Source organism: Triturus cristatus, chromosome 5_2 (assembly GCF_964204655.1).
Source record: "Triturus cristatus chromosome 5_2, aTriCri1.1, whole genome shotgun sequence".
Lineage (NCBI taxonomy): Eukaryota > Metazoa > Chordata > Amphibia > Caudata > Salamandridae > Triturus > Triturus cristatus.
Genome location: NC_140588.1, coordinates 331264624 through 331291614, shown reverse-complemented (window position 1 = coordinate 331291614; position 26991 = coordinate 331264624). Strand labels below are relative to the sequence as shown.

Below are 26991 nucleotides of genomic sequence, written 5' to 3'. Positions count from 1 at the left end.
GAAAGAACAACACTCTTCAGATTTACTGAGCATCTGTTTGTCACAAATGGTGGTCTTATTCCAGCCAATAAAGTGGCTAATGCCAGCATTATCATTTTCTTTCCATTACATTTACAATTTTTACAACATCAAAGGAATTCAGGATCCTGAGAGATATAATGCTTGTTCCACCAGACAAAAAGTCAGCAACAGTGGCATTTTTTAGACACGCCCCTCATAAACATTTGAAATGCAGAAATATGTAGTTAGTCTGTATGCTTTCTGCAAACACAACTTGCTCATGTACCTTCTGGAACAGATGCAGCTTTAATTCTGTAAGATCTGTGCAACTTTTTTTACTTGAAGCCTGCCTGTCCATACGCGGTCTTCCACCTGTTAGCATTTTTGTAGATCCCAAGTCTGTTTCCCAACCAGTTTGTAAGGAGGGGAGAGTTATAACCAAGCACACTCATTGTGATTCCGCATCTCCCAATCTTTCCTTCACCGTGCCCACATGACTGTCTCTTCAAACAGCGTATACTGTGCTAAAATGTTACAAGTCAGAAAAAAGCATGTAGGAACAGTATGTAGTGGATGGTGACTCAAATTTAAGGGATGGATCACATGCTCTGACTGACTCCCACACTAGAAGCGCTCCAGTTCTGTCAAAGTGATAGCGTTCTTTTTGAGTAAATTCTTTTCAATCCTGCCCGTGACACAGGCAATCGCCAACTGCACTATAGGAAGGAGACCAAGTCAAAGAGTAGAGGAATAACCCTGAAAATAATTTTTCCTGTTGTTCTTGCGTTAAGTGTAACCTTTGTGGAACAATTTATTTTAATAATCATAGGTTTTTCCTGTCTTATTAGAAAATAGGGCCAGGGCAGTTGATAGCGCTGGATGTGCTCCCCTCATTCTTAGTGTCTGTCCAATGAATTAATTAACTAACTTCATGCGGGCTGTTGCGTGCTTCTTGCCGATTCGAATCAATGCCCATAATTAAAACATTTTCACAGGTGGCACTGCCAGAAAGCATGATTGCATGTGGGTTTCTAATGGCATGGAATATTGTACTGGCCACTGCTGCTAATTCTCTTAATTGTTACAGGGTGCAGGGGGTTGGTGGCTGGGCTTTGAGTCTAACAGAGAGACTGTGTCAGGGAGGAGCACTGTATTATGTCATCCGGTGCTATGTGCCTTTCAACAGTTCTTGGTTCTCATTTTATCTGGATAAACACCTCTCTGTGACTAGAATTCATTATAGCTGTCTATGTTGCAAATTTTGATGCTCCCCTATTTGCTGTCTTGTTGGAAACAAATTGAAAAACACAAATGCAATAGATTTGTGACATGGGGGCACAGTGAGCAAATCTCTGCCTCATATTATTCCTTAGGGTACCTTAATTAAGCAGAGACAGAGAACTGTTGATTGGCATTGCTGTCGATTTCGCAATCTGCTGGGTGTTTCTTGTGGAAAAAACACATTTTCTTTTCCTTTTGTCTTCCAGTGAATTTTACTAACCTCTTTTCCTGTGTTCCACACCCTCACCAGGAGGAAGATTTAAACACTGTAAGGGAGCGGTGGTCAGATGCACTATTAAAGCGGAAAGAATACTTAGACGAGCACATTCAGAAAATAATCAATAAGCAAGGTTTGTAGATCTCACGACGCATCCACTTCCATCAAAGATGTACTATATCTCAAAGTGAACATGTGAAACGCCTCTGGGCAAGTTGTGACTGGCTGTCTTGTTTCTAAACTCAACTGGGCGGGCATGCTCATGCAAATATTGTTGATTTTTCTGTGCCCTCAATATTCTACTGGCTAATCTAAAGATTATGTGCATTTTCTTACAGAGCTATCTGAACTCTGGTATATTAATGGAATGCATTAGAAGAGGTATTGTTTAAGCTATATCTGCTCATAATTGATCAGCTGTTCCTTTTACTTTACTTTTACAGGTCAATTTGTTTGTATCAAGGCAAACACAAGTAGATGATGGACAGAGCGCTGAAACTTTTCACACTCACCCCCGTCACAGATCTGGGTTGAATCCATCATCGTTATTTAGCTCACTTCGCCACCCCAGTTCAGACACAACTATATGCAAATCAGTCTTGACCCTGTGCCTCATTGGAACAGTCCAGCCCAAACTGCCAAGCCATGTCTTCCCTGGACTGGAAACAAGCATCCTTGGATCGGTTTCGGGCTAACAGCCCTCATCAGCCAGGCTAGCTTGAATCCAGTGGCAACGTGAGCAAGGGACCCACGTCTGGGCAGACCCTGCCAACTTGGGGCGAACAAAGCAAAAACAAGCTCCGTCCATCATCTCCTTGTGTTTGCTTTGTTCGCCCTAAGTTGGGAGTGTATGCCCAGACGTGGGTCCTTTTCTCATTTTGCCACTCGATTCAAGATAGCGTGGCTGATGAGGCCTGTTAGCCCGAAACCGGCCCAGGATGCTCGTTTCCAAAGACTGATTTGCATATAGCTGGGTCTGAACTGAGTTGGCGAAGTGAGCTACAGAACGATGATGGATTCAACCCAGATCAGTGACGGGGTGAGTATCTGAAAAGTTTCAGTGCTCCGTCCATCATCTCCTTCTGTTTGCTTAATTTGTTTGAATGTAATCTGACAGTCCACATGCTGAAAAGCATTTCAATGTTATGCCTTTTATTTTATTATAAATTGCATAAGTGCGGAATGGAAAAATTATTAATAAATGTTTGACATCATTTTTGTTGCCAAATTTGTGGTCTCTAAAAGCCTAAGGAGTCGCAATGAAGAGAATGTTTATTTCTAGAAAGCTTTTTTTAAGGTAGATGAATGGAAAGCTTTAAGTTCGAGGCATATGAGCTGCAGATTACACACTTTTGCATAGATCGCCATCTGGTGTTGGGCCCGGATGTTTGCAGTTTGTTTTTCCTTTTGGAAAGTCTTTGAAAGTCACGAGGTCGGTGACTCCTCCCTTGGATGGTATTGCGCATGGGCTTCGGCTCCATCCTCAGATTGATTTTTTCCGCCATCGGGCTCGGATGTAACACTTCGCGCTCCGGTTCCGAACATTTCCAGTTCGACGATCGAAGCGGAATCCTCGCTCATCGCGGTATTGTTCAGATCCAGATCTCCTTAATCACGTTCTCTTCGACACATCTTCGATTCCAGTCGTCGACGGCGGCCTTCGGGCCTACCCAAGCTCCGGTCCCGGCTGATGGAAAAGAACTCCTTTCAAGAAGTGCCCTCGATGTGGGTCCAAATTCCCCCACACCGATCTTCATGAGGTGTGCAACCTCTGCCTCTCCCCTGAACACGAGGCTCGAGACTGTCCAGCCTGCAAGTCTTTCAGATCGAAAAAGACTATTCGAGATCGAAGGGCCAGACGAAACATGGCGCACTCCCCGACCTCCGTTCCAGTCGACCTCTTCGGGGACGAGGTCGAAGATCCGGGACAGCAGCACACCGAAGAGGACCTCATCAGTGCTTCCGAAGCTGACGACTCAGATGTGGAGGACATCACCCCGGCGCAGAGGGTCGTGAGTACTATACCCCCTTCCGCACCCGTGCCGACACCCAAAAAGGCTTGGGTCACGCCTTCGCCTCCGGGCCTAGGCAAGACCAAAGACACTGCTTCAAACACCCCACCTTCGGGCCCGGTGAAGAAGCCACATAAGCCTTCCGGCGGCTCGGGCTCGAGCCAGCCCTCCAGCAGTGCCGAGAAACACACTTCGGCACCGAAAAAGAGACCAGCCTCTACCTCGACACCGAGCTCCGCACCAAAGTCCTCGGTGTCGAAACCCAGCCTTTCGGTACCAACCAAACCCCATAAGGCCCTCGACACCGACACTTCCACGCCGAAGCCCACCTCGGCGCCGACCAAGAAATCTGAGGTTCCCAAGCCCAGTGCTAAGCACGGACAGACAAGCCTAAAAAGTCATCGGCCTCGAAACCTTTGGCGCCGACGGAACAAACTTTGTCACAGGAACTGTTTACACTGGATCCCTTGCAAAAGACTCTTACCAAGGATCCAAAAACTGGACATTTGGCACTCTCTTCTAAAAAGAGACATTTGGACAAACCGGCTCCGCCTCCACCTCCAAAGAGGAAGGACTCTGCTACCCCCCCTTTTAGAATGCCTTCCCCCACCTCCTCCACCTCCTCCACCCTCTCCTCCTCCGCCCCCTCCGCCTTCTCCACCCCCACCTCATTGCTCACCGACCCCGTCTCCAGACGATGATGATCAGGGGGACCCATATTACGATCCAGGGGATGTGCCCCAAGACCCCACCCCTACAGGATCCCCAGACCCATGGGACAACTACAATAATCCAGACTTTCCAGACATCCCTCAAGATGACCTTTACCCTTCCAGGCCATCTCCACTGGAAGACTCATTAGGTTTCCACCACCTACTTCAGAGGGCGGCACATTATCACAGGGTAGAGCTACACACTGACCCAGTAGAGGAGGATTTCCTCCTCGACACCTTTGATACCGCACATAGGTCTACCTCCATACTACCTATGCTCAAGGGGGGGATAAAACATGCGCCAGAGGTTTTTAAGGACCCAGTCAGGGCTAGGGCCATTAACCCACGCATAGAGAAAAAGTACAAAACTGCCCCCACAGATCCTGCCTATATCAAAGGGCCAGCGCCACTGGATTCCCTAGTGGTTTCCACTGCACAGAAGAGGTTAAACTCCTAGGCATCAGGCGAAGCACCACCACCTGACAAAAAGTCAAAGCTACTGGACGCGTCAGGAAAGCGTACGGTATCACAGGCAGACTATATGTGGCGTATCGCCAACACTCAAGCGCTATTGGCCAGATATGATAGAGCGCATTATGATGAATTAGAAACCATAATGCACCACCTCCCAGAGAGATACAAGAATAGGGCCAATGAATTGATTCAAGAGGGTAAGACTATAACTAACACCTCCATATGCTGTGCCTTAGACGCAGCAGACACAGCCTCCAGGGCCATTAACACTAGCATCCTCCTCCGTCGCCATGCTTGGCTGAGAGTATCAGGCTTCAAACCTGAGGTACAGGCCTCCATCCTAAATCATCCCTTTGACCAAGAACACCTATTCGGCCCAAAGTTGGATGAGGCCCTCGTGAAAATGAAAAAGGACACAGATACGGCGAAATCTATGGGAGCCCTGCCGTCACACCCTCCTAGGCGCTCCTTTCGGCGCTCTTCCTTTTGGGGTACAGCTAGAGGCTAATCCTCAGATAGTGCGTCAACTTCCTACAAATCCCCTGCTCAGTCCACCTTCACAAGGGGTTTTCAAAGAGGCGGCTATAGGGGCAATAACAATAAAGGCAGAGGCAAAACAAATACCGCCCGCTCTGCCACACTGCCTACCCAATGACTTCCCCCCGCTCCCTCCAGACCATCCCACTCCGGTCGGGGGCAGGCTACAAAATTTCCTTCAGGTCTGGGAGACCATCACCTCAGACAAATGGGTGACCCAAATTATTCGCTCAGGGTACTGCCTAGAATTGACATCTACCCCCCCAAACATTCCACCCAGGCAATGCCCAATGTCACAAGAACATTCCACATTACTAAAACAGGAGGTCATCTCTGTGAGAAAGTGGCTCTGTATATACTGTTCCTTAATAGGTACAGGGTGTACAGAGTCCACAGACCCCAAGGGTTTAACAGAGGTTAAAGTTAGATATAACCTTACTCTCTAAAGTGGTAGCTTGGTCGAGCAGTAAGGCAATACCTCGGTAGTGGCGGCACACCTCGGAAGATAGCACATTCACGTCTTCCCATATTTGGACGACTGGCTCATAAAAGCCACATCCTACAACCAATGTGTACACCACACCGCCACTACAATCCAACTACTTCACCAGCTAGGCTTCACGGTGAACCACCAATAATCCCAGCTAACACCATCCCACATAAAGCAATACCTCGGTGCCACCATAGACACCTCAAAAGCCATAGCCTACCCCAATCCTGCCAGGGTGCAAGCATTCAGGCTTTGCGTCAAAGATTCATACCTCAACACTCTCTTCCAGCAAGAGTGTTTATGCAACTGATAGGGATGATGGCCTCTTGCATTTTCATAGTGCCTCACGCAAGACTCCAGATGCGTCCACTCCAAGAGTGCTTAGCGCGCCAGTGGAACCAGGCCCAGGGGCAACTGACAGATCTGGTGTTGGTAGACGGTCGCACCCATCGCTCTCTGCAGTGGTGAAACACCACAAACCTTTCCAGAGGTCGACCGTTCCTGGACCCGGTTCCACAAATAATCCTGACAACAGACTCATCGCTCTCCGGCTGGGGAGCTCATCTGTTACATCTCACAGTACAGTGCACATGGACGCCACAACAGAAGTTACTCCGCATCAACCATTTTGAGTTACTGGCAATCTTCCTAACCCTAAAATCCTTCCAGACGCAGATTTCAGGCAAGGCAGTCCTCATTCGCACAGACAACATGACTGACATGTACTACATTCAAAAACAGGGGGGCACACACTCTCCACAGCTCTCTCAATTAGCACAGAGCATATGGAGATGGGCAATTCCACAGAAAATCTTTCTCCTGGCCCAACATGTCCCAGGCGTCCAAAACACCGTGGCAGATCTGCTCAGCAGACAAACGCAACAGATTCACGAATGGGAAATTCACCCACAGGTTCTTCATCCGTTCTTTCAGATGTGGGGGCATCCACACATAGACCTATTCGCCACCCACGACAACAAAAAATGCCCAAGCTTCGCCGCCAGATATCCACACCCATTGTCCAAAGGCAATGCGATATGGATGAACTGGTCAAACAAATTTGCATACGCTTTTCCACCTCTCCCACTAATTGCATTAGTGGTGCGAAAGCTACAACAGCATTCCCTAACACTGATCCTAGTAGCTCCAACATGGGCCAGACAACCGTGTTACACCACACTGCTGGAACTCTCGGTAGTACCACACCAAAAGCTACACCTCTCACCATGCCTCCTAACCCAGAACCATGGAGAGATCAGGCACCCGGACCCAGCTCAGCTCAACCTTGCGATCTGGTTCCTGATGTCCTAGAATTCGGATACCTTAACCTTCCCCCTGATTGCATGAATATTATCAGGGAAACTAGACGCCCTACAACTAGGACATGCTATGCTGCAAAGTGGAAAAGATTTGTTGTTTACTACCACAACAACACAATCAATCCTCTAAATGCGTCCATACAGCACATCATATGTTACTTGCTCCATCTACAAAGGTGTAACCTAGCATATACATCCATTCGGTTACACCTCGCAGCAATTGCTGCCTACTTACAGAACAGGCAGCACCTATCACTTTTCAGGGTGCCTGCCATCAAAGCCTTTATGGAAGGCCTCAAAAGAGTAATTCCACCCAGGGTACCACCCTCACCTGTCTGGAACTTGAATATAGTTCTCACAAGGCTAATGGGACCCCCTTTCGAACCATTACATAAATGTGAGCTGCAATTTCTCACATGGAAAACAGCATTCCTAGTGGCCATCACTTCCCTTAGAAGGGTTAGTGAAATACAATCGCTCACCATACAGGAACCTTTTCTTCAAATGCATCAGAACAAGGTTGTACTCCGCACCAACCCAAAATTTCTTTCCAAAGTCATTTCTGCCTTCCATCTAAACCAGTCGGTAGAATTACCAGTCTTTTTCTCACAACCTCAAACCGTTGCGGAAAGGGCTTTACACACACTGGATGTTAAAAGGGCCTTACTTTACTACATCCAAAGAACACAACCTTTCAGAAAAACCAAACAGCTATTTGTCTCTTTCTCTCCACCACATAAAGGCAACCCTATTTCTAAATCAGGGATAGCTAGGTGGATTGTAAAATGCATACAGATTTGCTACCACAAAGCAAAACAAACGCTATCTGTTCCCCCTAAAGCCCACTCTACAAGGAAGATAGGGGCTTCTATGGCTTTTCTAGGAAACATACCACTAGATGACATCTGCAAAGCAGCGACATGGTCAACACCGCAAACTTTCACAAAACATTACTGTGTAGATGTGCAAACCAAGCAACAAGCTAGTGTGGGCCAGGCTGTACTAAAAACACTGTTCCAAACAACTGCAACGGATGCCGGTGGTCGCCGCTAGGGTTGGGTACTGCTATATAGTCTATGCACAGTGTATAATCTGCAGCTCAGATGCCTCGAACGGAATATGCTACTTACCAGTATGCATCTGTTCTTGGCATGTAGAGCTGCAGATCTATACACGTCCACCCGCCTCCCCGGCTACCTGTATCCGTTCCAGTCTATCTTATTTAGATACAACACACATGGGTTTCTTTACTGTTATTACTACGCTCCATCTTTCCCTGCTGGCGAAAAACAATCTGAGGATGGAGCCGAAGCCCATGCGCAATACGAACCAAAGGAGGAGTCACCAACCTCGTGACTTCCAAAGACTTTCCAAGAGGAAAAACAAACTGCAAACATCCGGGCCCAACACCAGATGGCGATCTATGCACAGTGCATAGATCTGCAGCTCTACATGCCAAGAACAGATGCATACTGGTAAGTAGCATATTCCTTTCTTGTAGCCATCACTTCCCTTAGAAGGGTTAGTGAGATACAAGCACTTACTATACAAGAACCTTTTCTCCAAATGCACCAGAACAAGGTTGTTCTCCGTACCAACCCAAAATTCCTACCCAAAGTAATTTCCCCCTTTCATCTAAACCAATCAGTAGAATTACTGGTATTTTTCTCACAACCTCAAACGGTTGCAGAAAGGGCTCTGCACACGCTAGATGTTAAACGGGCCTTACTTTACTATATCCAGAGAACACAACCTTTCAGAAAGACCAAACAACTATTTGTCTCTTTCTCTCCACCACACAAAGGCAACCCCATCTCAAAATCAGGGATAGCTAGGTGGATTGTAAAATGCATACAGATTTGCTACCACAAAGCAAAACGAACGCTATCTGTTCCCCCTAAAGCCCACTCTACACGAAAGATAGGGGCTTCTATGGCTTTTCTAGGGAACATCCCATTAGATGATATCTGCAAAGCAGCTACATGGTCAACACCGATCACTTTCACTAAAAATTACTGTGTAGATGTGCAAACCAAGCAACAAGCTAGTGTGGGCCAGGCTGTACTAAAAGCACTATTTCAATCCACTGCAACAGATACTGGTGGTCGCCGCTAAGGTTGGGAACTGCTATGTAGTCTATGCAAAAGTGTGTAATCTGCAGCTCATATGCCTCGAACGGAATATGCTACTTACCAGCATGCATCTGTTCTTGGCATGTAGAGCTCCAGATCTACACACGCCCACCCGCCTCCCCGGCTACCTGTATCTGTTCCAATCTATCTTATTTAGATACAACACACATGGGTTTCTTCACTATTATTACTACGCTCCATCTTTCCCTGTTGGCGAAAAACAATCTGAGGATGGAGCCGAAGCACATGCGTAATACTATCCAAGGGAGGAGTCACCAACCTCGTGACTTCCAAAGACTTTCCAAGAGGAAAAACAAACTGCAAACATCCGGGCCCAACACCAGATGGCGATCTATGCAAAAGTGTGTAGATCTGCATCTCTACATGCCAAGAACAGATGCATACTGCTAAGTAGCATATTACTTTTCAGAATATGATCACTTTAAGTTTTGAGTGGAAATTGCCTGCAACTTGTGACCAAAGTGCACTTACTTTATGAATCTTCATAATCAGCTGTAATTAGATGGCACTAAGCCGGTATTTACTGGCTTTAGTGTGCAGGTTTGAACACCAAGGCCCATGCAGCCCTCCTTTGTTACCCCTGCCACTTACTCACTGACATCTCCATATGCATTCTATGTCTGTTTTATTCTCATAGGTCAAAGCGGACAAAAATATTTGATGTAATGCACCTTTTGAAAACATTGGCTTTTCCACAAACCTCTTCAGTTTATTCAAATCTGCAAAGTTTATTTTCCTTTGGGTCACACTTCTTTTCATATCTTTAGTTTGTCCTTCATGCACCAGCAATTGCATTTTTGTGGAATGCCTAGTTAGTGTGATGTGGGTGTCTGATTGACATCTTGTCCAGCCACTGCTTTTACACGTTTACCGACATCCTCTATCTTCTACTACACACACCCTTGTTTAGTTGGTCCTTGAAATATCTCTTGCAGCAGATGGAAGAGAAATGTCTGGTGCTGCAAAATGCTAGACTTTGTATACAAGAGTCCAAAAACAGTTTCAGACACAAGAACTGCAACAAGTAGTGATGGAATGGCAATTGACTCAGTTTGGTGCTTCCCCATAACAAACTTTGTCTCACACAGTGGACCCTGGTCCCATATACAGTGCCCCCTTGTGGAGGGAGACCTTGCTTTCTGTTCTTCTTGCGGATCAGTAGACTTAAGAGTACACCATCTGACCTCAGTAGGTTAACAATGTGCATGCTTAATGGTCACTGTCCTTGGGCCAGTAATTAAGAAGTTCCAATCTCTGATTTGGCCTCATCTAGAAAGATTGCTAAAGGAGTGCAAGTAGAGCCAATCCTTTAAGCCAAGATTGAGCAGAATATATAATAGCTTTGTGTACTAGCCAACGTTCTTCAAATTCAATGCTTGCCTTCACTAATGTGGAAGAGATAATTATTGCGTTTCTTAATAAATGATTGTCCCAGGAAAGTGACCCTTTTGCAGGCTCATTGTTTGAGCCTCCTGTAAGGGAGACAATAGAGATACAAATTCCAATGAGTGGAAAAAAAATGTTTATTGGATCTATCAAGTCAACTGCCCTGTCTGATCTATATCTATACCTTATCGATGGATTTTGACCTCGAACATACAGCCTTCATAAGAGTTCTTGGTGCCTTATAAAGAAGTCCATACCACATATTGAGGTAATCGCAATACCCATTCATTGCTCTTAAGAGTGTTGAATACATTTCATTATAGGGGAGCCCATGATCTGTCCTTTCTCAGAGAGGTCAGTCAAATCGTTAATTTGTTTAGTCATTCTGTCTTTTCTTCTGAAATTCATGCGAGTCATTTGTGCCCCCAAAATATGTATTCTTTTTTGGTATCATGACCTATGCAGGAAACGCTCTAAAAGGTCGAGCTTGTCAGTCTCTTTACTTCATTTCTAGTATTGAGTTTCTTGTTTTGTCATGGTGTACACTGCAGCTGTCCTGGAGGGTGCTGAGCCTTGGGACAGTGTTATTCTTGGTCCTTTTTCCAAGCCTTGAATGGCTTCAGTCCTTTTCTCTTGGTTCACAGTGACCTAGTTGTGTAAAGTTATGGACTGAAACCATTCTCTTTTTTGACTGTGAATTCTTTACAGTTCCTTTATTATGGAATTTATTACCATGTTTGGAAACTCAGTCTTGATAGTGACAATCACTTCAGCATGAAGAGTCCATAAACATCAATCGCTTTTTCTCAGAAACAATTACTTTTACTTGTCTATCTTTTGGGCTAATCTCTTATTAAATTTCCACAAGTTCAAGTTTGTTTTTACATCCTTCCTCTGGAGACTAAACTCAGTTTCTGTTACGACGTCCTCCACAATCTCATAATAGCTATCTTTATCTTTTATATTACTATACTTGAGATATTCTTCTAGACTGCGGCGTTTATTCTTGACCAAACAAAAAGCTTCTATAACTTATTAACTTTTTAGATCGCACAATATCCCGAACAAATTGAAGGACTGGACTTCCCCCAGAGAGCACACCAGTTATTCATTCTAAAACGTAGGCATCATATGTTGGCTTTTACTAATATATGCACCTGTTAAAGCCATATTTGTGTCCATCATCTTAGCTGCTCTCCTTGCATTCGCTGTGTACTACTGCCTTGATAATAGTTTGAGTCAATGTTCAGTTTTGCCTAGCTCTTTGTATTTCACAAGGGAAATTCACACTTGAAATGTTTTTGCAGTAGGGCACTTGCTCATTCAGTGCTGGAAATCTCTTTGAATTTACCGTTCTTCAGAGGAGACCATTTCTCTAATCTGCAATACATACATGCGGCACAAGTGACCACAGTGAAATAGCAAATGAGTGTAGGTGCCTCCCTCTGACTCAGGCAGCCAAAGAAGGCTTCTATCCTGCTGGGAAGAGCCCTTTAACATTTCCTTGTAACTTGATGACTTGAAAGCTGATTTGATCGACCCATGACTCTCATATTTTATAACATATTATAAGGAGGAAGAGATGAAAACGTTTCTGGTTAGTTAAACAGGAATATGTATACTGTAGTACCACATTAGTTACCTAACATTTTCACTTTTCTTTTATAGAGAAAACCGAAGATGACATTGAGCGAGAAGCAAGACTTGTCGAGCAGTGGGTGGGGCTGACAGAAGAGCGAAATGCTGTGCTTGTGCCTGCACCAGGCAGCGAAATCCCAGGCTCCCCAGCCAATTGGTAAGTGAGGAAGGAACTAAGAAATTACAGCCCATGGGAAACTGTAACTGCACCTTCCTACCATCTTTTTCTTCTGTCCTCCTTCAGCCTCTGCTTGCACACATAAGTATTGCGTCAAAATGAGACGTATATTGTGTTTGGTAGAAGAATGCCTTCATTCTAGCAGTTGTTCTTGTGACGTGTTTTGAACAAATTATACATTTTTAAAGTCAAAAATACGGAAAAAAACACACCTTTTATTGTGGGAAGTTCAATAATGTGTGTTCATAGTAGGATTTACTTCTATGTGTAGGTATTTATTGTGGATATGATTATTGCGCAAAGGGTGAAATGGAACGGTGAAGATTAGGTTCTCTATTCTGATACTCATCTACAAATACCATTTCACAAGTATCAATGGTTATGAGTTTCATTCTGTTGCACAGACTAGATAGGATTTGCTTTTAATAATACCACTCATTGTCATATTAGGGGAGCGGGTTGTCTGAAGTGAAAAGGCTCATAAATAATGCCCTTTTTAATTTAAACAAAAAAAAAACCCTGTTCATAAAAAAGGGTTCATTCTCTAAATTGTTATCCTAGATTCTCTTTTATTGTCAAGATTTATATTTTTGCACTAAGTGAAAGTGGTCAAATGTCATTGATAAGCCAATGATCTGGAATAATATTTATAATTTCCAGAATTATGTTTTCTGTTTTGTACTTGTCTTATCCATAAATGTGGAATATCAACATCACAGTGGACTAAATAACTCAATGAGAAAATCTAAGATCTGAATTGATCTGCAATCCGACCCCATTTGAAAGCCATCTGTGGCCAAATCTAACGACAGCCTTTTCGTTTAGTTTATGACTCAGTATTAATTCTTGACATGTGATAGAAATAGAAAAGCATTTTCCATGCCTTACACCCATCTCCTTCTTCACAGTTTTCAGTTATGTCTCAGACATGTGGTCTCTATACAGTGCCGCACGTTCTGGTTTCAGTATCTTGCTCAGTGAGAATCTAGATTAAAGAGGTAGTGTTTGGTGCCGAATGCACTTCACTTCATCCTTATACTCAAAGATCAAAGGGGTACTTTCGCTACCAGGACAGAGAGTAACCTTGTCCGTTTCTCTATACCCACAGATGCACTTGACTGCATAGATGTTTGAGAAATGGTCCACTCAGGTCTGGGGTTAGAGGTAGTAATCAACACTCCGAACAGCGTTGCTGTTGCCATGGGCCACTAACTCACAGAAAGACTTGGTATACCCTGTCCTAGCGGCTGCAGCCAGGTCCTCTCACAGCAAATGTTCCCAATCCAGTTTAGTCTGGGAGAGTGCATCCTTAAAATCCTTTCTAGCACTAAGAATGACTTGCCTATTTCCAGCTTTTAGACTTTGAATATGGATGTCTCTTAATCTACTGCAGTGACTGTTCAACCATGCACAACGTGTGTATACCTTAGAAGCCCTGTGACCAACCTCACATAGCGGGCCTTCAAGTGACCTAAACAACTTTTCGTAGTGCTTGGTAATAGACACAATTTCAGGAGTTCTCTACCCACTGTCACCCAGTGCCTCCATAATATCAGCCGCAAGGTCCTAAATCTGGGCTGTCTATCTGGGTCCTTACAAACTGCCTTCCATTTTAATGCCCTCTTGTTGTTCATGAGTAGTGGTTCAACCCTAGATTTAGAACTACAGCCCTGATGGGCACCAGACCCAAGCTCTCTTAAGTATCAGATGGTGAGAGCATTGTGATCACTATCAAAGCACTGTACGACCATATCTATAAGAGATAGCCATAGCAGCGGTGACACAAAAATATAATCAGTGCAAGACTTTAGCAGCATGCTCTTGAATGTGTGGGCACCACTACGATATAAAGCAGATCTACCATTATAGGCCCTAAGGCCAAAATGAAAGGATAAACTCATCTGCTTAGCAACCAAGGAGCAACTCTTTACAGGGGCCAGATTTAACTGGGGGAACACCCCAAACAACATCTTCTGCTAGATAATAAGGCGCAAAGCCTAAGGGTTCGAAGGTGATATTAAAATCACCGGAGGCTATTACCTTATCATGCTGTGGGAGGGAATTTATAGTCTTTTTTAAGGCGTGCAGGGTGCTAGATGAAATATTGCCCCCCGGCCCATTGTAAATATTAAAAGCATAGACTAGGGACCCACCCACAGCTAGAGACACCCCCAACACATCTCGTGAGTTAATTTCAAGCCTTGTAGTAATGAGGGCTAACAAAATTTTTATCTACATAGTTAGACCACCTGCTGGCCGACCCCTACCATCTGAAGTTGCTGAACAAAAAAAGGTGGTAAAACCAGACCTGTGAACTGGCTCAACCCAACAGGTTTTCTGCAGGATACAAATGTCAAAGGCGTCAATAAATATCCCCCAGTTCGCAGGTGCTTTATAAAAGCCTACTCGGTCTCAAACAGGGATGAGTCAAGTGGCAGCGCTGCAAGCGGCGGCATCCCTGACTGAAGTAGCGACAGCTGATAAGGAGGCCATCAGTAGCTCTGACCACCAAGAAGATGTCTCTGCTCCAAATCATGACCAGACCACATTTCTTCACACCCTGTCTTCAGGGCTAGCACTGCTGACGGGGGTTCCGTACCTTATTGGAGGTGATTTTAATTGTGTTCTTGACACTTGCCTGGATGGTTCAACTCGCCCGCTTGTGAGGGCGGCGGCCTTTAGGGTATCCACAGGCTTGTCCATTTGGATCTCTCATTGGGGTATGGAAGACCCCTGGCGTACACAACATCCCACCGATAGAGATTACTCTTTTTACTCAAATGTTTATCAAGTCCACTCTAGGAGTAATTGCTTTGTCTGCTAAAAAACTTTTAATAGCTGTATCTCACACGGTGAATACTTGAGTCTGACTGCCAGACCATAGTCCTCTGCTTTTGTCACTGCAGCTGGTAAAGGAACATCCACTTACACCATCATGGGGACTAAATCCATTTTCCATAGAAAACGTCCCACTTAGGGACTCTTTAGCAGCCAGGATTTCTGAATTCTTTGCTTCCAACTCGGGCATGGCATCAAACTGTGGTGTTGAGTGGGAGACTTTTAACGTAGTGATGTGGGGGCTCTGCCTGGGGCAATCGATGGTTATCCGACGTGATATGGAGAGAAACCATGTGAAGTTGGAGAATTATTTTCATGAGCGAGATAACAAGCTGGGTAGTAGCCCGGGAACCCTTTTGCGATTGCTGGAAGTACGTGAGCAGTGCAATGTGGCTTTGGGGCGGCTGCAATTTCATTATTACAAAAACTACATTAACAGGGTGCACAAGGAAGAGGCACAATTGGAACGCCTCCTTGCTTGGTTGTTAGGGGTGGATGGTAGTGGGGCTCCTATAACTCATCTAGTATCATTGGTAGGAATAGTGTTCAAGCTGAAACACATCGAGTCATTCAGGTCTTATTATGTGCCCTTTTATCAATTACCATAACTAGAATTTCTGACAACATTGAAATCCTTCTTGGAGGATCTTTCGCTACAGTCTCTTCCGCTGGCGGAACAAAAATGACTAGGTGGGCCAATATCCGATGTGGAAGAGAGGGATGCTATAAAAGACAAGGTAATAGGTAAGACACCTGGCGCAGATGGGCTCCCCATGGAGGTCTATAAGGCCTTTGGGGGATCTGCCACCTAAATTGATGGAAATGTATTCAGACGCCTATGAAAAGGAATCCTCCCTGTAATGGCGAGAGGCGCTGGTAGTGCCTCTGTCGAACTGTGTCACAGGATGTGGCTTCCCTGGATTTCTGTCCCTTCTCCGTGCTGAACTCTGATTATAAGACTTTCAGTAAGATATTAGGGTCCAGACTGTTACCCCGTATGCAGGTTCTGATCCATGGGGATCAAAATGGATTCATACCGACACGTAACACATTGAACAATCTGTGAAGACTTTATTCTTTACTGTATACCCATAATCTACGCTCTGACTATGCTGCAGTATTTGTGTCAGTGGATCTTGAGAAGGCCTTTGACACAGTGTGCTGAGACTTCCTGTAAATTACAGTGCATCGGGCCTTGGTGCTAGTTGGTTGAGATGGGTCAGACTGCTCTACACTCACCCAATGGCTACAGTTAAAACAGGGCACACAGTTTTGAAGGCCTATGAAGGGTTTAGGCGAACACGGCAGGTCTATCCTCTGTCACCTTTCTTATTTGCTTTGGCTGTAGAGCCACTGGCAGAAAAGTTTTGAACGGAGGGAATGGATTGGGGTATCAGACAAGATGGCGCTGTGCATGGCATTTCCCCATTTGCGGATGATCTTCTTATTTTCCTTTGGGATAGTGCATCAGATATTCCTCAGGATCTGCCACTTTTGTTTGGGGACTGCTTGGGTCTCCACGTAAATTGGAGTAAGACTTGTGTTTCCGGTGGTTTGCAGGTTTGGATTGCCCAGTTTCTTGTCCATCTGATATACTCTGGGCAATGCAAACCTTTAGATATTTGGGTATCCAGCTCTTCCATGATCTGGAGGACCTGTGGGAGGTTAATCTGGAGAACTTGGGGGGTGCATTTGATCAACAAAGTATTGTGTGTCTTTTTGGCATACTCTCAAACTACCAACCGTAGCGTGTACTGCACTCTGTAAAATGATCATATTCCCTAGACTTCTCTACCTTTTTGGAAATCTTCTGGTGAAAATTCCAGGTTCCTGGTTCCGAAGACGTAATGCACTCCTTTGTGACCTGATTTGGGATGGCAGGTGCCGGAGGGTTGCATTAACTACCCTCTGTCGCCACCCACTTGAGGGTGGCCTGAGAGTCTAGACATTGAATTGTACTTACCAGCCGCTCAATTCCAGTGGATTGCAAGATGGCTTGGGCCTAGTGGGCAATAAGCCCAACCAGTTGGCAAAACTATCTGAAAGAGACCATTAGTTATAGATTCCTTACCTTAGAATTACCCCCAGGCTTCCAACTGGATCCAGAGAGTTTTTCATCAGCAGTACCCCTGCACATCGAAAGGTGGCGTTGGTCGGCTCCGCATTTGTCGTTGGCGTCGTGGTCGCCGGGATGATGTCGCGGTAGCTACTTAAACGCCGCCCTCGAGCGCTGACGCCAGCCAGCGCAGATCCGGAGAGAGCGGTACCTCCAGTCACTTTTTGACTGACTTTTACTCGAATTTTGTCGACATCGTTTTTGAGTCCATAGACTCCTGGTGCATGAGGGATGCCTGTTTTCCAGGCTTTCGGGTCCTGCTGACGGTTGATGTCGGCGACTGATTTGCACCGCATGTGCCTGTTCTGTCTGGAACCCGACCACGACTCCAAGTCGTGTTCCGACTGCCCGACCATAAATCCAAAGTCTTTGTGGAAGTGGTTACGAAAGCTTCTCGAGGCCCAGCAGTCCGCTCCGTGCTGTTTGAGGTCCCATTCGCATGGGAGGTCGAGGGACCGGTTGTGGAGCCACTACCACCAGTCCTCTTCCAAGTCTTTGCACTCCTCAGGTAAGTCGAAGCGCAAGAAGAATTCGAAGAAGCATCGTTGCTCTTCGACTTCTCCCCGTCCGTCTTCCGACGCAAGGAGGAATGCAGGCGGTGCCCCTCGCGTGGCTCCACATGCGGAGCCCGCTGAGTCAACTTGGAGATTCCCTCCCTTCCCGGGACCCAGTGCGACTCCTGCCCAGCTTCGGAGTTTCTACGAAGCGATGCATGCCATCTTTGGGCAGACCGGCTCCGCCAGCATGCCATCAGGCCCCGCGGACTTGGCTGGAGGCCCTGGGCCTTCAATGCTGGCGGCTTCGGCCCCGCAGGGCCCCCTTGGATCCAGGCCTGGATCCAGATCGGTGCCGGTCGACCTCATAACACCTCCACCGGTCGTCGATTCAACCGACACCGCAGCCGACGCTGGTTGTGTCCCCAGCCGACGTCGCCCCCAACCTGTATCCCGATGTGGGCACAGAGCCAAACCGACGTCGACCGACCCCAGATCTAGTGCCAATGGGTACTTTTGTTCCACCCTGGTTCTTTTAGGCCAGATTGACAACCAGAGGAGGGTGATGAGGACTGGGAGGGGTCTGGAGACCCTTTAACTGACCAGTTAGAGTACGATCCGGACTGGAGTGAGGAGTTGGGGGACGCCAGTGGTCTGGATACCTCCCCAGACCTTGGCGTGTTGTCTCCTCCTACGTGGCTACGAAGGAGGGAGCTTCTTACGCAGTTGTGTTACATAGGGCGGCCGAGGCTCAACCTAGAGCTGCCTACGGTGGCAGTCAGAACTAACCTTCTGACGGAGGTACTTCAACCGGCAGCGAGCTTCTGAGCCCCTGCTGCCGTTTAATGAGGCCCTCACTGACATCCTTTTGGGCAATTGGTCCAGGCCCAACACAGGGGCTCCTGTGGATAGGATGATTGCCCAACGCCACCACCTGGACCCGGGTGACCCCACTTTCCTCTCCCAACACCCCACCCGTGAAAGCTTGGTGGTTCAAGCCTCCACATCCAAAGGCGCATTCCCTAACGCACCACCTGATAGGGAATCCAAGAAGCTGGACCATCTTGGGAAGAAGATGTTTTCTTCCTCCAGCTTGGGACTGCGGTCGGTGAACACCGCATGTCTATTGGGCTGTTACACCCACTCTGTGTGGGATACGGTAGCACAGGTGCTGCCGCAGTGCCCGGAGGAGGCCCGGGCCGTGCTCTCCAATGCGGTCGTCGAGGGGAGAGAGCAGCCAAGTTCACCATCAGATGTGGACTGGATACCGCTGACTTGCTAGGCAGGACGATTTCAGTGTCGGTAGCCCTTCGACACTACGCCTGGCTGAGGGAGACTGGTTTTTCCGGGGATGTCTAAGCTACCCTTATGGACATGCCTTTTGATGGCCGTCGCCTGTTCGGCAACAAAGCAAACAACGCGCTAGAGCGCTTCTAGGACTATCGGGCTACGGCCAAGTCATTGGACCTCTCCACCACCTCCCCTGTGCAGCCTTCTTTTTGCCCCTTTCGTAGCTACGGAAATGGTGCCCCACCACGTTCCGCCCAGAGCCACAGGCCGGTGCAAGCTGTTCAGCTCCTGTGCGGCCGGGGACGTGGGACTCACCGCCATGGGCCCGGGGGCCAGCCAGCTGGCTAGTCCACCACCACCCCCTCTGCAGCAGCCTCCAAACCCTCCTAGTCCGACATTTCAGGGCCACCAGTTGCAAGAGGGCAGCAGGATTCGCCATCACCTCCCCCACTGGTGCATCATCACGTCGGACAGGTCGGTTTTGCAAATAGTCCGAAGGGGCTACTCCATCCCATCCGAGACTACCCCTCCATCCATGCCACCTCAGCACCATCGCATGACGGAGGATCATCTGGCACTTCTCCAGAAGGAAGTTTCGGCTCTCTTAGCCAAGGGAGCCATTGAAGGAGTTCCTGCCCCAGAAGTAGGTCGTGATTGCTATTCCCACTACTTTCTGGTGCCCAAGAAGGACAAATGCCTGCGTCCTATCGTAAATCTCAGGAAGGAGAAAGTTCAAAATGTTGACGCTAGCTGAGGTCCTGTCTGCCCTCGACCCTGGAGACTGGATGGTAGCGTTTACCGTGCTCCTCTTTGGCCTTACCAGCACCCCTCGGGTGTTCACGAAAGTGATGGTGGTGGTCGCAGCTCATCTGCGCAGATCGGGAGTTCCAGTCTTCCTCTAGCTTGACTACTGGCTGTTGAAGGCAGGCTCGCCCCAGGCAGTCATCTCCCACCTCCAGACTATGGCGGATCTCCTGCACTCGCTAGGGTTCACCATAAATGTGCCGTAGTCAAACATGATTCCATCTCAGAAGCTCCTTTTCATCGGAGCGGTTCTGGACACAACACGGTTTCGGGCTGCTGGGCCTCATGGCCTCCTGTATCCTGCTGGTGGATCATGCAAGGTGGTATATGCGGGCTCTGCAGTGGGACCTGAAGTTCCAGTGGCACAGCATCAGGGAAATCTGTCCGATTCCGTTCAGATCTCGGAGGGCACTGACTGAACGTCCATTGCAGTGGTGGCTAACAAACCAGAATTGGTTCAACGGCAGATCCCTCTCCCTTCACCAACCGGAGTACACAGTGGTGATGGATGCATCACTTTTAGGGTGGGGTGGCCACATGGAAGAGGCGGAGATCAGGGGCCTCTGGTCTCTAGCAGAGTCCGAGCTCCACATCAACCTGCTGGAGCTCCGGATGATTCATCTTGCACTCCAAGCATTCCTTCCCTCTGTCCGGGAAAGAGTAGTGTAGCTGTTCCCGGACAACACCACCGCCATGTGGTACTGCAACAAACAGGGCAGTGGTGGGGTTGTGGACCTATTGTCCAGAGGCATTTCGCCTCTGGACATGGCTGGAACGTCAGAGCCTATCCCTGGTGGTTAGACACCTGGCAGGTTCACTGAACGCCAGGGCGGACGAACTCAGCCACAGGTGCATGATGGATCACGAATGGCGTCTTCACTCTGAGGTGGCGCAAGGTCTCTTTCGGCAGCGGGGAGAGCCTTGGTCATATCTATTCGCCTCCGAAGAGAACGCGCAATGTCAGTAATTCTGTGTGTTGCAATTTCCAAGGCGGAACTCGCTAGACGACGCTTTTCGTTGTGAGTGCAGTTGCGGTCTTCTATACGCCTTTCCGCCTATATCACTTCTGCCCAGAGTGCTGAAGAAGATCAAGTGCGACCGGGCCCAAGTCATCCTTGTGGCCCCGGATTGGGCACGAAGAGTCTGGTATCCCGAGCTGTTACACATGGCCATTGATCCCCCAATCCGACTGCCTCTTCGGGAGGATCTTCTGTCGCAGCACCAGGGGACGGTCCTCCTCCTGACCCTGTCCAGCCTCCACCTCCTTGCGTGGCGATTGAGCAGCGACAGTTGACGGCTTTTGACCTTCCTCCCGAAGTTTGTCTTGACAGCTAGGTGTCCCTCCGCTAAAACGGTATACGCCTGCAGATGGAACAAATTTGTGGCATGGTGCACAGCAAAGTCTGTGGATCCCCTTTCTGACCCTCTTTCTGATGTTCTCTTGTTCCTCCTGTCTTTGGCCAGCAGGGCTCTGCTCTGGGCACTCTGAAGGGCTACCTCTCAGCCATTTCAGCCTTTCTTAGGCTTCCTGATCAGCCTTCTCTTTTCAAGTACCCTGTTGTAAATCACTTCCTTAAGGGCAGTACTCATCTTTTTCCTCCTGTCCCTTTCGTAATGCCTCAGTGGGACTTGAACTTGGTTTTTACTTTGCTTATGTGCGCTCCCTTTGAGCCACTTCATAACTGTCCTCTCAGACTTCTTACTTCAAAGACTGCCTTTCTGGTTGCCATCACCTCTGCTCGCAGGGTGAGAGCTCCAAGCTCTTTCTTCTAAGCCTCCTTTTCTGGCTGTTCATCTGAACAAGGTCAGAACCAGACCTTCCTTTCTTCTCAAGGTGGTTACTTCTTTCCACATTGGTCAAACCATCACGTTGCCCACCTTCTTTCCACATCTGCATCCTTCTAAGGAGGAAGAGAAGCTCCACCGTCTGGATACAAAATGTGCGCTTTCCTTTTATTTGGATCGCACCAAGCAATTCCGGTTGGATCACTAGCTCTTTGTTGGCTACGTGGACACCATAAAAGGTCAGGCTGTGCACAAACGGACCATCTCTAGGAGGGTTGTTTTGTGCATTAAAGCTTGCTACACTTTGGCAAAGAAGGAGCCTCCAATGGGACTGCGCGCCCATTCCACCAGGGCGACGGCAGATACCACTGCTTTGGGACGGGGAGTCCCCCTCAATAACATCTGTCAGGCGGCTACCTCGGCATCTCTGCACACGTTCACAAAACACTACTGCCTAGACAGCCATGTCCGGAGAGATGGCTTCTTTGGCCTTTCTGTTCTCCAGGACTTTCTGGTGTGAACTTGGTTCGCAGACCCACCTCCGGGGTTGGTATTGCTGGGGTATCTATTCTAAGGTAAGGAATCTATAACTAATTGTCTCTTTCAAATGAACAGGTTACTTACCTTCTGTAATGATATATCCGTGAGAGACATAGATTAGTTAAATATTCCTTACCGCCCCACCCATCCTCTCCGTTCTGCGAACTGCTTCTAGGGTCAGGGAATCCTTTTTAGAGCCCTAGTTTTGTGCACCAGTGGTCAGTGTCTTGCATGGCTCTGCACTTCTGGCATGGATTGTCGTGTAAAAGAACTGACGTCAGCGCGCGAGGGTGGCGTCTAAGTAGCTACTGCGATGTCATCCCAGCGACAATGACGAACGCAGAGCCGACCGACACCACCTTTTGACGCGCAGGGGTACTGCTGACGAAAAATTCTCCGGATCCAGTCTGACGCCTGGGGGTAATTCTAAGGTAATGTATCTATAACTAATCTATGTCTCTTACAGATATATCGTTACCGACGGTAAGTAACTTGTTTGTTAAGTCCGGCAATCCGGATTCCATGCCGGGGTATCCTTTTGTCTACTGCCCTGAACTGCTGGTGACGTAGGCTGCAATGCTCTGGTACGGTGTCCCTTTACGCTCCTGTTTCCAAATGAATGCTTTAATTCCCTTTGGTGAACTGGTGAAACAGTCAGGCCTGCCAGTGGGACAATTCATTACTTATGAAGTCATTACTTGTGCTATGCAGAATTTGTGGGGGGACGCGAGAGTGGAACCTCAAATGCATGTGGTCGCTCAGTTACTTTTGACCCTTCAATCGGGATCTCATTTGGTCTCGTGTTTCTATAAGGCCCTAAATGGGCTGGTAACAAAACCTTTGGGTGCTTTCCAGGCTAGTTGGTCTGCTGATGTGGGGAGGGATATGACAGACCCTGAATGGGGGAGTGTACTTGGGTTTCTACAGAAGGTCTCTCACAAGACACATCTTAAATACATTCAATTTAATTATATCTATAGGACATATCTTACTCCTCACAGGATCCAGTCAGTGTATGGCAGGAAGCCAAGGGGTTGCCCTCGCTGCACAACTCTAGGAGGAGAATTTAGACACATGACCTGGGGGGTCTTGGACTTGTAGGGTTCTGGGGGGGAAATAATTATCCGTCTTGACAAGACCCCTGTCTAGATCACTCGCTAACTCACCTGTAGCTTGTTTACTTGGTCTCTTCTGTAGACCACGCCCAAAGAAGGTGGGGAATAGATTTGTGGACTTGTCCCTGGCTTTGGCCAGGCGACGTGTGGCCATGGCCTAGAAATCATCCAAAGGACCTAGTGTGGTGACATGGGTGTCTGATGTTAGTTGCTGGGCCTGCCTGAAGAAAGGGCACTTCTGAGGGAGGAAGCTTGGGGCATACATCGCAGACCTATTGCTCTTTTCTAGAGGGAAGCGGTTGATAAATGGGAGTCCTCTGGGGATGAGGGAACAGGTGACATTGAGGAACGGTAGGCTGTAGGGTGGAGTTTTGGTGAGTGGCGCGTAGATGCTGCTGTAGATAGAATGGATTGCCTACCCCTGCGGTCTCCCTAACATTACATTTTTTTTTAAACATGTTTTTATTGCAGAGTTATAAACAAGGCATCCATTAAGTCAACCTGTACACGCATGTCATCTCAAAGCACATCCGTCGTTATAAAAATGCACACAGCCATTCAGCCCACATTCCGGGGGCCGGGCGGCGTACCAGTACAGTGACTCAGAGTATCATGGCGAACACCTCATAGAGATGTCAGGTCAACAGCATAATATAGTATCTGCTTTTATACCCCTCAAACTCCCTCCCCAAAAACGCCGCCAAGTATAGTCAGCCACTCAGAGTGGTTGGCACCAGTATTGTTCGTGTCCACAACATCAGGTCCACACTAGTGCCCTCCCGTGGTAGCAGTTCCTAAGGCCTATCGGTGGTCTCCCTAACTTTACATGTGCATTAATATTATCGTATGGCATTTAGAGCTCCTGAAATAACCCCATCCCTTGCAGGTTTTTGTTTGCCTCTGCTGGTAGTGTGGGAATATAATTATGGATCTAAAAATACGATTCAGTACTTATTTTTAACTGTATTACTAATAGCTGTAATCCCAGAAATCTTTCTCAAGAGTTTGATCTGTACTGCATTGTAATATTTTTGAAAATGCCTATAAACTAAAGGGTTAAATTAAACGCCCCCCATGTCCGGGTTTGGCAACTTGGAGTTGAGGCCAACAACATTCCAAGATAATATGCTCTAGGCTTTAGACGATGAACTAGACATAAAAGACAGTGATGATTGTTCAACAAGAGCAGGCAGGTCTGTGGAGAAAGTACTGCTGCTTCAGAGGTGCCAAATTTGTTGGGGCTAAAGCCGCAAAGACTAGTTCATCCTGTGAGTTTCCCTTAGTTGAAGTGGTTCCAGAGGCAGCAGATCCCGAAATGCTGGGGGCAACCAGGTCCGTAGGAGTGTGTTGAGAAGTGACACTTTAAAAACCTAGACTGGCAACCATAGTTGGAACAATGACAGGGTCTCCCTGCAGACCTCTCTCAATTGAAATGGAATCAGGAGCATCAGATACCAGTTTAGAACACCGTCAGTCTTCACTATCCAGAGAACCACAGATGCCTGATCTATTATCAGGCCTGGTCCCAGCCCATGTGTGTGTAGAGGGAGTAAGGAGGTCTAAAAAAAAATCCCAAAAGGAGAGCCTTAATGCAACCAGCAGGAATTGCCAGCTGACTTAAGCACCCCAAAAGCAATTTAACTAGAGGAGAAGACTTGAAATTCACTAGCGCACACAATCCCCCTCACAGTCTTTTGGGTGGAGGCCAAGCCAGGGTTCTCTTCAACAGATAAGACTTCCTGGGTTGAGTCCAGAGACCACCTTGCATTAGTGTAGTACTTTTTGGCACTTTACTCTTTCAGGGTAGCGAGGGCAAGCAATCAAGGTTTAAACCAGAGAGTCTTGATTCATTGTAACACAGTAGATTACAGTCAGTAACTTCAGTTTCCAGTCAGTGGCTTTGTAAAATTTAAAGAACTTTTATCAGGATGTATAAAATAGTTAACAACAAGGTGAAAGCACCTTTTATAGTGAAACCCCAAATGCTATAGCAGGGATTTAGCGCTGTGCCATAGATTTCAGTTTACATTGGCTATAAGACCGACTGGTGCCTTCTATGTCTAGTTTTGGGTGTACTCCGGGATTGTTAGGAGTGTTTGAGATGTGGGAATTAAGCTGTTGCACTTGCCAAAGGGTCTGAAAGGTGAGCAAGGGGCACATGTGTGGTGACTGTGGACCCAACACTGGCTCTGAACTAACCTTGTGAGCACCCTGGTACCAAGGTCAGAGTAACAGCTATTACCCCACAAATAATATAGGACCCTGATTAAAATTCATAAAGTGCCATTACAAAGACATTTATGTCTCCACCGAGCGAAGGCTCCTGGTGTTCCTGTTGATCTTGCCCGATGAGCCTAGTGTCCTTCCTCCAGTGTTCAGTAAGGGACACAGTCCTTTGTGAAAAGTCACTCATTGGAGCCCACATAAAAGTTAAGAACCCAACAAGGAGTTCTGTTCTTTTGTAGGGTTAGAAGAACAAGTGCACTAGTAATCACATAGTTGGTTTTTAGGTGGTAGTTATTTGTCTTCCAGGACCTGGTTATTTAGGGCTACTTTCTGTCTGCTGATTCCATGCCAGTAGAAGTGACCTAGTGGCACTGGATGGAACACTGACAGTGCAGGCTAGATTTTCTCCATGTCAGCAAAAGATGCAGCTTCTCATCCCAGTTGATGCTGTTGCTTATTCTTGCTTTATCCTGGGCAACTGGGCTGTGTCTACGTCATGGTTCCTAGGCATTCCCATCATGCAGGTACCATGGAGGTATTCCAGTCAGCGAAGCCTTTTGCAGGTCTTCCGTGCATCATGTTGGCTTTTCCTGGTAGGCTCTGTTGACCTCCTCAGTAGGCAATTAGTTTCTCTGTCCCTCCACAGGTCTCACAAGCATGGCGATTCCACAGAATTCTTAGACTTCTGCTCACTGTCTTGGGAGAATGGCCACCACAAAGAAATTCCACCTCTTGTCCTGTGGTCTCCTTCTCCTACCTTGGTTTGCAGCCCTCTCTGTGGTCAGATGATGATGAAGAAAGTAAGTACTGGATGAAGAGTTGACTATACCACTATGGTGGTAAAGGCTAGATCAGAGGCATCCAGCATATCTGTAAGATTTGAAAGTCAGCGTTCTATCGTTTTTGGAGCAGAGAATGCTTTCAGAATCCTTGCTGAGCAGATTTCATTGGCTTCTAAGACCAGTGTTTCCAGTCAGGCCATTTCTGATTAGTTGAAGGCTGATGTATACTGGCATTAGGCTTCAGTTGGCTTCTCTTCTATCATGGGTGGGAGAATAGAGCACATGAAACTGAGAATTAAGTTTAACCCTGGGTAGGGGAAATCTGTGCTAGTCAAAGTGAGTGGGTCTGAGTCAGCCCAGCAAAAAGGAGACCGCCTGTTTTTGCATCATGGACAATGGTCCAAGTGGTCACCACCATTCATAAGTGGGCCATGAAACATCTATCCCACACAATAATTAGCCCTTCATGCATGCCCCAGATATGATGAAAGCAATATACCGCACTTATGGCATTTGGGAAGACCTTTACTGGGTAGAACAATAGAATCGGATGCTGCCCTAGCGAATGCCAATGGCTGAGATTAATACAAGCATTCAATCTGT

The 26991-nt window shown here is 47.1% G+C and overlaps 1 protein-coding gene across 6 annotated transcripts in view; it reads left to right on the top strand.

Moving 5' to 3' along the window:
• KIF13A (kinesin family member 13A) overlaps positions 1 to 26991 on the top strand; it is a 758668-nt gene that overhangs the window by 624236 nt on the left and 107441 nt on the right. For all 6 annotated transcript variants that reach the window (XM_085607091.1, XM_085607090.1, XM_085607089.1 and 3 more), the window contains 2 exons: positions 1532 to 1631; positions 12251 to 12377. In XM_085607091.1, the coding sequence (XP_085463217.1) occupies positions 1532 to 1631; positions 12251 to 12377 (227 nt within the window). The remainder of the gene's footprint in view (positions 1 to 1531; positions 1632 to 12250; positions 12378 to 26991) is intronic.